This window comes from Schistocerca gregaria, chromosome 8 (assembly GCF_023897955.1).
Source record: "Schistocerca gregaria isolate iqSchGreg1 chromosome 8, iqSchGreg1.2, whole genome shotgun sequence".
NCBI lineage: Eukaryota > Metazoa > Arthropoda > Insecta > Orthoptera > Acrididae > Schistocerca > Schistocerca gregaria.
The window spans coordinates 84433866-84446110 of record NC_064927.1 but is presented as its reverse complement, the minus strand read 5'-3'; the positions used below and the strand labels follow the sequence as shown (position 1 = coordinate 84446110).

The following is a 12245-nucleotide window of genomic DNA, read 5'->3' as shown; positions in this document are numbered from 1 at the left end:
ATGTTGTCTACTCCGGGGGCCTTGTTTCGACTCATGTCTTTCAGTGCTCTGTCAAACTCTTCAAGCAGTATCTTATCTCCCATTTCGTCTTCATCAACATCCTCTTCCATTTCCATAATATTGTCCTCAAGTACATCGCCCTTGTATAAACCTTCTATATACTCCTTCCACCTTTCTGCCTTCCCTTCTTTGCTTAGAACTGGGTTTCCATCTGTGCTTTTGATATTCATACACGTGGTTCTCTTCTCTCCAAAGGTCTCTTTAAGTTTCCTGTAGGCAGTATCTACTTTACCCCTAGTGAGATAAGCCTCTACATCTTTACATTTGTCCTCTAGCCATCCCTGCTTAGCCATTTTGCACTTCCTGTCGATCTCATTTTTGAGACGTTTGTATTCCTTTTTGCCTGTTTCATTTACTGCATTTTTATATTTTCTCCTTTCATCAATTAAATTCAATATTTCTTCTGTTACCCAAGAATTTCTAGCAGCTCTTGTCTTTTTACCTACTTTATCCTCTGCTGCCTTCACTACTTCATCCCTCAGAGCTACCCATTCTTCTTCTACTGTGTTTCTTTCCCCCATTTCTGTCGATTGTTGCATTATTCTCTCCTTGAAACTCTGTACAACCTCTGGTTCTTTCAGCTTATCCAGAGCCCATGTCCTTAAATTCCCACCATTTTGCAGTTTCTTCAGTTTTAATCTACAGGTCATAACCAATAGATTGTGGTCAGAGTCCACACCTGCCCCTGGAAATGTCTTACAGTTTAAAACCTGGTTCCTAAATCTCTGTCTTACCATTATATAATCTATCTGATACCTTTTAGTATCTCCAGGATTCTTCCATGTATACAACCTTCTTTTATGATTCTTGAACCAAGTGTTAGCTATGTGCAAAATTCTACCAGACGGCTTCCTCTTTCATTTCTTAGCCCCAATCCATAATCACCTACTATGTTTCCTTCTCTCCCTTTTCCTACTGACGAATTCCAGTCACCCATGACTATTAAATTTTCGTCTCCCTTCACTACCTTTTATCTCATCATACATTTCTTCAATTTCTTCGTCTTCTGCAGAGCTAGTTGGCATATAAACTTGTACTACTGTAGTAGGCATGGGCTTTGTGTCTATCTTGGCCACAATAATGCGTTCACTATGCTGTTTGTAGTAGCTTACCAGCACTCCTATTTTTTATTCATTATTAAACCTACTCCTGCATTACCCCTATTTGATTTTGTATTTATAACCCTGTATTCACCTGATCAAAAGTCTTGTTCCTCCTGGCAGTGAACTTCACTAATTCCCACTATATCTAACTTTAACCTATCCATTTCCCTTTTTAAATTTTCTAACCTACCTGCCCGATTAAGGGATCTGACATTCCACGCTCCGATCCGTAGAATGCCGGCTTTCTTTCTCCTGATAACGGCGTCCTCCTGAGTAGTCCTCGCCCAGAGATCCGAATGGGGGACTATTTTACCTCTGGAATATTTTACCCAAGAGGACACCATAATCATTTAATCATACAGTAAAGCTGCATGTCCTCAGGAAAAATTACGGCTGTAGTTTCCCCTTGCTTTCAGCCGTTCGCAGTACCAGCACAGCAAGGCCGTTTTGGTTAATTTTGCAAGGCCAGATCAGTCAATCATCCAGACTGTTGCCTCTGCAACTACTGAAAAGGCTGCTGCCCCTCTTCAGGAACCACATGTTTGTCTGGCCTCTCAACAGATACCCCTCCTTTGTGGTTGCACCTACGGTACAGCCATCTTAATCGCTGAGGCACGCAAGCCTCCCCACCAATGGCAAGGTCCATGGTTCATGGGGGAGTAGCAATCTATCCTTTCATAATTATTGACAATCCTCTGCGCCAAAGGGATTGTTATTTAAGTTACATATGAATACAAAACAATTATTATCATTTTATCCTGGCACTTTCATGGAAAAAAAAACAATGGTGCAGAACTGAACTACACTCACAAAATTGTTTTTATTGCTAGACTTTGCTTGAACCTTATTCCCTGTACAGTCAGTCTGGTTCTGAAGTTCTGAGGTTGTCTGAATTATTTTTCCCATTTTACAGTTTTCTGAATTTTGCGTTCTTTAATATTTTCATCAATACATATACATATTTTTGCAATACTTACATGCATTATCCACTAAATTCACAATTGTCTTGAGCAATGCTGATGAATACTGTGTCATTGATGATTTAATATGAAATGCACTGTTGATATGCTATGTGACCAGTTTATCTAATCTACTGTAAACCTCCTCCCTTTTTCACCACTGCGTTCACAATTTTCTCAGTTGTAATTTCATTGTTTTGTGTTAATCCTATGATTTCTGTAAATATACTTTCATGCTCTTTTTTTTTTTTTTTTTTTTTTTTTTTTTTTTTTTTTTTTTTTTTTTTTTTTTTTTTTTGCAATCTCTAGACTGTCATGGTTAAAGCTTTAATGTTCAGGAACGTCTCAACTGATTCACATGATTTCACTATTAATCTCACTTTTCTCACCATTTTGTCAAAAAGGTAATAATCTTTGAGCTTTGAAAAGCATTTCTTTGAGCCAAAATGACAACTGATATTTACATACATGATAATTTTTTCCACTGACTTGCTCAGTACCTGCAGCCTTCAGTGGTCAGAGTTGGGGTAAACACTTTGAAACAAGATGTCTTGTTGTTTCAGATAGTGTGTAGGGATGATTTTGACATTGGTCATATAATTGATAATGTTTATGAAATGGTATTCATTTTGTACACTTTTGCATATCTGCAGCAACTTACAAGCATGCTCCTCTGTTTAGGTGCTTTTCGTGGAATTGAGATGAATTTCCTTTGTCTTTGTTCGAAGTGCATTTTGAAATATCTAATCCTGTAAGCAGTTATTATGTAGCGTTTGGTACAACATTTTTTCTCTGTGTTTAATTCCTTTCCTGTGCTAACCTCTTCATCTCAGAGTAGCACTTGCAACCTACGTCCTCAATTGTTTGCTTGACGTATTCCAATCTCTGTCTTCCTTTACAGTTTTTGCCATCTACAGCTCACTCTAGTACCATGGAAGTCATTCCCTCATGTCTTAGCAGCTGTCCTATCATACTGTCCCTTCTCCTTATCAGTGTTTTCCACATATTCCTTTCCTCTCCGATTCTGTGTAGAATCTCTTCATTCCTTACCTTATCATTCCACCTAATTTTCAACATTCGTCTACAGCACCACATCTCAAATGCTTCGATTCTCTTCTGATCTGGTTTTCCCACAGTCCATGTTTCACTACCATACAATGCTGAACTCCAGACGTATATCCTCAGAAATTTCTTCCCCAAATTAAGGCCGGTATTTGATAGTAGTAGACTTCTCTTGGCCAGAAGTGCCTTTTTTGCCATAGCGAGTCTGCTTTTAATGTCCTCCTTGCTCTGTCTGTCATTGATTATTTTACTGCCTAGGTAGCAGAATTCCTTAACTTCATTGACTTCGTGACCATCAATCCTGATGTTAATTTTCTCACTGTTCTCATTTCTACTACTTGTCATTACCTTCGTCTTTCTCCAATTTACTCTCAAACCATACTGTGTACTCATTAGACTGTTCATTCCATTCAGCAGATCATTTAATTCTTCTTCACTTTCACTCAGGATAGCAATGTCATCAGCAAATCGTATCATTGATATCCTTTCACCTTGTATTTTAATTCCACTCCTGAACCTTTCTTTTATTTCCATCATTGCTTCCTCGAGGTACAGATTGAAGAGTAGGGGTGAAAGGCTGCAGCCTTGTCTTACACCCTTCTTAATACAAGCACTTTGTTCTTGACCATCCACTCTTATTATTCCCTCTTGGTTGTTATACATATTGTATATGACCCGTCTCTCCCTATAGCTTACCCCTACTTTTTTTCAGTATCTCGAACAGCTTGCAACATTTTATATTGTCAAATGCTTTTTCCAGGTCGACAAATCCTATGAACGTGTCTTGATTTTTCTTTAGCCTTGCTTCCATTATTATCCGTAACGTCAGAATTGCCTCTCTCATGCCTTTACTTTTCCTAAAGCCAAACTGATCGTCACCTAGCGCATTCTTAATTTTCTTTTCCATTCTTCTGTATATTATTCTTGTAAGCAGCTTCTATGCATGAGCTGTTAAGCTGATTGTGCGATAATTCTCGCACTTGTCAGCTCTTGCTGCCTTCGGAATTGTGTGGATGATGTTTTTCCGAAAGTCAGATGGTATATCACCAGACTCATATATTCTACACACCAACATGAATAGTCGTTTTGTTGCCACTTCCCCTATTGATTTTAGAAATTCTGATGGAATGTTATCTATCCCTTTCAATATCCTCATACACTTTCTCTATTTGTTCATCTTCAGCTTGCGACATCGGCATGTATACCTGAACTATCGTTGTCGGTGTTGGTCTGCTGTCGATTCTGATTAGAATAACCCGGTCACTGAACTGTTCACGGTAACACACCCTATGCCCTATCTTCCTATTCATAACGAATCCTACACCTGTTATACCATTTTCTGCTGCTGTTGATATTACCCGATACTCATCTGACCAGAGATCCTTGTCTTCCTTCCACTTCACTGACCCCTACTATATCTAGATTGAGCCTTTGCATTTCCCTTTTCAGATTTTCTACTTTCCTTACCTCATTCAAGCTTGTGACATTCCATGCCCCGACTCGTAGAACATTATCGTTTCATTGATTATTCAGTCTTTTTCTTATGGTAACCTCCCCCTTGGCAGTCCCTTCCCGGAGATCCAAATGGGGGACTATTCCGGAATCTTTTGCCAATGAAGAGATCATCATGACACTTCTTCAACTACAGGCCACATGTCCTGTGGATACACATTATGTGTCTTTAATGCAGTGGTTTCCATTGCCTTCTGCATCCTCATGTCGTTGATCATTGCTGATTCTTCTGCCTTTAGTCGCAATTTCCCACCGCTAGGACAAGGGAGTGCCCTGAACCTCTATCCGCTCCTCCGCCCTCTTTGACAAGCCCGTTGGCAGAATGAGGCTGGACTTCTTATGCCGCCAATGCTGTTTATTTATCAAAATTTAGGCAGTGGTGGGGATCAAACCCGGGACTGAAGATGTTTTGATTATGAATCAAAGACACTACCCCTAGACCACGGCTGTGTATATCAGATCTCAAAAGCAACCACTTGAAAGATTCACTATTGTGTGTGCCTCGCAGGTGGTATCTGAGTTTTAAAAGTTCCAAACAGCTGCTACAGCTTCCCTCTTTCTCATCTATATTTTATCTCCCATGCACATGACAATACTAAGAAACATACTTCAGTAGAAGTGAAACACCATATTTTATTGCACAAATATCATTATCCTTCAAGTTCACCATACAGACATCCTTAAGTCATGCACACATTCTGGATAAATAATACCAGACAAAATAGCCTGATTTCTTTGTAAATGAAAAAATTCCAGTATATATGAGAAAATTAAATCCTTTTTCAAGGTCCATCTAAGGATACATATTTGGCAAAAACAAGTTTCTCGAGTTGAAGACTGCTGACCACCACTAGTAAGTGTAGGGTAGAAAATCACCTATATCATGAAGATGGTAAAAATATATATGTCAACCTCTGAAGAACCTGCCATATTCTCTTGTATAAAGCTCACCCAGGCATTTGCTCAGAGGGTGTCCATGAGGTCTACTACATTCAAACACTGTTTATTGTTCACATTTCACTTTGATATAAGTTGACAATAAACAGAAGTGCCTCAAGAAAGCACTTTGTAACACTTAAATTTATGTTTAGCATTACTAGTTTCACTTTGTAAGGTGCAGTTTCCTTAATACTGCCAGTGTGCACTGTATACATTCTCTGCTTTGGCCATCATCAATGATAAGTTTTACACAAATAACAAAAGTTTTCTATTTCAACTGTTTTTCTTTGGACCTTACTGTCCATAACCACCTTAAATTCCAAAACGGCACCGTCATCCCATATAATTTCTGTATTGTTTTAAAAGCAGTTTTTTGTTTAGTTATATTTGGTTCATGGCAAATCTATTTCCTATTGTGTTAAGGACCAACATGTTGTTTATTTTTGCATATGTAATTTGTAATATGATATCCAAAATTTCCCTTTAAATAATGGTCCTCTAGTTTTTGTTTTTCTTTTACAAAACTCCTCAGTGGGCAAGCAATCTTTTCTTATGGCATTCCTCATATCTAAAGCCAATATTGTGTAATTAAAATGTTGGATAATCCAGTTCTATAGGATATATGTTCATTGTTATACTAATCTAAAGTTCAGGACGTACAAATTGCAAGAAACTATGCTTGTGGCAACCGATTGCTGAATAGTTAGTAAAACCTGAACAATTTGATCATAAAATGCCATTTTTCTATCTGTAAAGGGCCACCAAGCAACAATAACAGCAGTGACAGCCATGATGGACAGCCGGCGTGTAGTGACTGCTGACAGACAGGGGATTCTCGCAGTGTGGCTCGCAGACAATGCAACTCTGCTTCACTCCTGTGGAGGCCCGAGCCAGTGTTTGGCGATAACTAACTCCATGAAGTATGTTGTATGTGGAAATGGAGATACAAGGTAAGGTAGGGGTTTATAATTGCTTTTGTTAAGTATTTTCTGGACCTTTTGTGAAAAGCATAAAGCATGCACGAGTAAGACATGCAGATACTATTAATGTGTCTGTTGTCTCCCAGCTGCTGTGAAATGCATGCAGAATGTACTTTCCACTATAAAACCATATGAGCGTTCCTTAATATTCCATTAGCTTATGGAGTATGGAAAGAATGACAGCTTTATATGCATCCGTATGTACATTAAACTAGTGTACTTTTGTCTTTGCAATACCTGTGAGAGTGATACATTAGAAGGTATATTCCTAGACTCCTCACTAAACACTGGTTCTTGAAATTTTGTAAGTAGACTTTCATGGCAAGTTGACACCTATCTTTGGCATCTGTTAGTTCAGGTGTCTCAACATTTCTGTGGTGCACTCCTATTGCTCAGACAAACATGTCACCATTCGTGCTGGAGTGTTTGAAGAGCACTCTGCTGTGGTAGATTGACTGCATTTTTGCCAGTATCCTACCAATGAACTGAGGTCTACCATCAGTTTTACCTATGACTAAGATTACATTGTTATTATATTTGATATCCCCACAAAATGTTACTCACAGAGTCTTCATATACTCCTAGAATCATCATATGAAGCTGGTTCTTGAAACTTTGTTAACATTTGTTCTCAGGATAGTTTCTGTCTATCTTCAAGAGTTACTCCCAGGCACTTGTGTGAGTTGACCAATCTCAGTTTTGACTCACTGATGTTGTAGTCATAGAATAAGTTTGTATGTTTTGTGAGGTATACAGTGTTACATTTCTAAACTTTTTAATGCAAATAGCCAAGTTTTGAAATCATATCGAGATCTGACTGAATTTGAGGGGTAGTCAGAAACTTCTAATAATCACCTCACTAAGTGAAGCCATGACCATGGAACTTGGAGAAAATGTTAGCCCTTCTCTACGTTTTCACCTTTCGCTATCCATTTTTCTCAATTCGGGATGTCTTGGTATAGACTTCGATTGCAGAGGTCTGTATTTTACTTGTTCAACACACTTTACACCTCAGAATTTATCACCTCATTGAAATTCTTGAAATGTTGTCCACACAGTTGTTTCTTCTTTCAAGTTAAGAGGAAGAGGTCACTGGGCACTGTGTCAGGAGAATACAGGGATGCAGCAAAATTTGGTAGCCAAAAGAAACACATATGTATCTGTTTTGCAACTATATCTTGTGCAAAATGAGCTGAGTCATTGCCAAGAAGTGAGAACACTTTCTCACACAGCTTTCCATAGCATGCAGTATGGGCAGCCTCCTGTAACCTAGTTAGAGATTTTGGTGGTGTGCTCATGTGATGGATCCATGTTTTTCCTCTCCTTTCTTTGCCGTATTCCTTTGTCTTGGGACCATACTGATACACCCAGCACTCATATGTGGTGATCAGGAATGTCATTTGAATTGGCCCTGCACAGGAGCATCACTTTTGCTGCTGTCTCAGTTTTTTGAATGGACATGACCAGTTGTGATACCCATTGTGTAGCAAGTTCCATTTGTTTGAAATATTGTGCAAGATCTTGAAAACTGAACCTTGACTATCACATTTCCCCTATCTTTTCGATTCTGCCACACCAATTTTGGGCACCAGGGCTTCTGCTTTTGTTTTCCTGTTGTTCACAGAGGGATAGTTCGTCACTTTTTTTTTCTCATTGACACATGTTTGGCCACATTGCACGCATCTGAGTCACCTACTCACTGGGTCTTATATTACTGCACTGTCACCATACACCTAGTGTAACCAGATGTACCAACTTTTAGGCACTACAAAAAATTCAAAATATAATATGTATTCACTTAAAAAATGAGCAAGTGCATCAAAGTTCCAAAAAGAGTTTATGAAGGCACTGTTAGCAGTAAACAAGAATGATGCAATATGTGTGCCAGGAAGTCGTGACCAGTGTATGAATTAAAGGGATGCCTCCGTTGTAAACCTTCCACTGTTGCAGCTTTACCATCACACAGCTGTTTCTTGAACAGTGTTTCAGCTTCTCCCCCTTCATCTCTCTTACCCACTGACTGGTCTACATCTACATCCTCTGCGAACCACTGTGAAGTGCATGGCAGAGGGTGTGTCCCATGGTACCTCTTATTAGGGTTTCTTTCCATGCCATTCACTAATGAATTGCAAGAACAATGATTGTCTGAATGCCTATGCACGTGCTGTAATTATTCTAATCATATCTTCGCAAACCCTATGTCAGTGATACATAGGGGATTCTAGTATATTCCTAAAGTCATCATATGAAGCTGGTTCTTGAAACTTTGTTAACATTCATTCTCAGGATAGTTTCTGTCTATCTTCAAGAGTCTTCCAGTTAAGTTCCTTCAGTATCTCTGTGACACACTCCCACAGATCAAACAAACCTGTGACCATTCATACTGCTCTTCTCTCTATACATTCAGTATCCCTTGTTCTTCCTATTTGGTGTGGGTCCCATATACTTGAGTAATATTCTAGAGCTGGTCATATGAGTGATTTCTAAGCAATCTCCTTTGTAGACTGATTGCACTTCCCTAGTATTCTAGCAATAAACCAAAGTTTACCCATGACAGAACCCGTGTGACCATTCGATTTCGTGTCCCTACAATACCCAGGTATTTTTAGAAGTTCGTCAATTCCAACAGTGACTTATTGATATTATAGTGTTAGAGCAGTACACTTTTTTCTTTATTTTGTGAAGTGCATAAGTTTACGTTTCTGAACATTTACAGTAAGTTGCCAATCTTTGCACCAGATCTCATCAAGATCTGACTGAATTTTTATCAGCTTCTTTCAGATTGTATTTCATTATAGATAACTATGGCACCTGCAAAAAGTATTAGGTTACTATTAATATTATCTGCAAGGTTATTAATATACAACATGAGAAGCAAGGGTCTCAACACAATTCCCTGGAGCAGACCTGAAGTTACTTCTGCATCTGACAGTGACTCTCCATCCAAGATAACATACGGTGTCCTACCTAACAATGCAGTTGTAAATTTCACATGTTACCCCCATATGATCGTACTTTTGATGATAATCATAGATGTGGTAATAATTCAAATGATTTTTTGGAAATCAAGAAATACTGCATCTGTGTGACTGCCGTGATCCAAAGCTTTCAGTACATAATGTGAGAAAAGTGAGAGTCACGTTTCACATGTTCAGTATTTTCGGAATCCATGCTGGTTAGCATTGGGAAAGTCATTCTGTTCAAGACATCCCATTATGTTTGAGCTCAGAATATTTTCTATGATACTACAACAAACTGATATCAAGGATATTCGATGGTAGTTTTGTGGATCACTTCTACTATGCTTCTTGTAGACAGGTGTGACCTGTGCTTTTTTTCCAAGCACTGGGCATAGATTTTTGTTTGAGTGATCTGCAATAGATTAGAATTAGAAGAGGGGCTAACTCGGCTGCAAATTCAGTAAAGAATGTTTCAGGTACTCCATTGGGCCCAGGAGCTTTGTTTAATTTTAACTTTTCAACTGTTATTCAGCCCACTGGTATCATTGCTTACTTCAGTCACCTTTTCAGTGGTATGAGGATTAAAGTGGGGCAATTCTTCTGGCCTTTCCTTTGTAATGGAATGTTTGAAAATGGGGTTAAGCATTTGAGTTTTGCTTTTCTACCCTCATACAAACTTTGGCATCACTAACAGCCTTTATTTATGACCAGAACGTCTTTGGGTTTTCTGAAAGAAAATTTGACAATATTCTGCTGCTGTAACAATTACTCTGCTGACAGCAAAACATGTTCCATTCACCACTTCTCTATTTATAGTCCTACGTTTTATTTTACACATATTATCCAGCAGTCCTTCTTTCTTTTGAAGTTTCTTTGTGGTGACTGTGTGCCATGGAGGTTCCCTCCCATTATGAACTGTTCTACTGGGTACATATCTATCCAGTGCATGGTTGACTACTCTTTAAAATGTGTGCCATAGTTTCTCTACATGTTCCTGCTCTGTGCTGAAAGTTTCAAGTTCCTCATTGATATATGACACTACTGACTGTTTTATCTAGTTTATTGAACATATATGTCCATCTGCTTCTTTTAGTTGTACTTTGTGCTTGAGTAATCACTATTGCCACAACTTCATTGTGGTCCCTGATACCAGTTTTGATGTGGACAGCCTCAAAGAGGTCAGGTCTATTTATTGCCATTAGATGCAATATAATTCCATCATGAGTGGGGTTCCTAACTACCTGTTGTAGATAGTTTTCAGAGAAGGAATTTAGTAATGTTTCACAGGATATCCTATCATGCTCACCACAAATCAAACTTTAATTTTCCCAATCAATTGTTTATTGATTAAAGCTTCAACCACTGATTACAATATGATCGGCTAACTTATGTACAAGTGAACTGAGGCTTTCTCTAAAGTTTTTGGTTACATCAGTAGATGAGCCTGGTGGGCGATAGAAGGATTCAGTAATCATTTTATGCCCACCACTGATTCTGAGTCTTGACCAAACAACTTCACATGCAGCTTCAGTTTTTTTCATGGTGGATTGGAGTTGCTTGTCTCCTGTGACAAATAAACCATCTCCATTTTCCACTTGCTTATCCTTTTGGTATATACTTACATTTTTCCCAAAAATCTTACTGCTTTCAACTTCAGGTTTCAAGAAACCTTCTGTGCCTGCTATTGTGTGAGCTTTGCTACTTTTCATGAGCACTTCAAAGTCTGACACTTTGTTGTGAATACTTGAGTAGTTACCCTTCAGGATTTTAATACTCTCACCCATGGCAGGCACTTCTTTCGATCTTACACTGACACTGCTGGGTTCCTTATACCTATCATTATCTGGAGTGGGTGGAGAGTTGCCCAATCCAAAAAGTCCTTGTGTGTGTCCCACATACTGTCAGCTACCTTGGTAGAAGTCTGACATACATTTAGGGGGCCCATACAGTTCTCAACTGCATGGTGCAAGTCTAGGAATTTGCAGCCTAGCATCTCATAGAACCTTCACAGTTTCTGGTTTATTCCTTCCACTTGATTCAGAGCCAAGTAGCCATTATCAGTTCTAGGGAATGCCACAAATTGTTTTCTTCGTTGAAACTCCATACACAAGGCTAGTCTTTTCAACCTTCTCTGCCATTCACTGGAATGACCCAAGTGTACCTCAGAGCCCAGACGACAGGCATCTTTTGTTCTAACATGCACCACAATCGAGCAGTTGGTTGCATCTGTTCCCTCAATGGCTGCTGGAATAGTCTCTACAACATGTTGAATGAGGCCTTGAGGTATACATACTGAGTGCACCTGATGTCCTGTCCTGTCCCTTGCTGTCATTTCCCTGAGGGGTACCATTGTTCACTGTACTTCTGAACAGCTGATGATTAATAGACCCCTGTCCTTTTGTGTTTGCATCCTCTTGACATGGTACAAAACAGATGAAGAGAGTCTCACTGCCTCATTTTCATTATCAGTGAACGACAGCACCTTGAACTTGTTGGTTAGAGGGATTGGTACAACACCTTGAGTCCTCCCTGTTACCCATCCACCCTGTACAGGACACCTAGATGAACCATTGACATGTCATTCACAGTCAAGTGGATGAGTAATGACAGATTCTGTACTTTCCACAGAGCAGACAGGATCAACAGGAGAGGATAATACTTTAGGTACCT

At 39.0% G+C, this 12245-nt stretch overlaps 1 protein-coding gene across 1 annotated transcript in view; it reads left to right on the top strand.

Moving 5' to 3' along the window:
• The window catches only part of LOC126285291 (protein qui-1), a 1482105-nt gene that overhangs the window by 1337548 nt on the left and 132312 nt on the right, over window positions 1-12245 (top strand). Inside the window, exon 24 of the mRNA XM_049984579.1 lies at window positions 6392-6585. Within this exon, the coding sequence (XP_049840536.1) occupies window positions 6392-6585 (194 nt within the window). The remainder of the gene's footprint in view (window positions 1-6391; window positions 6586-12245) is intronic.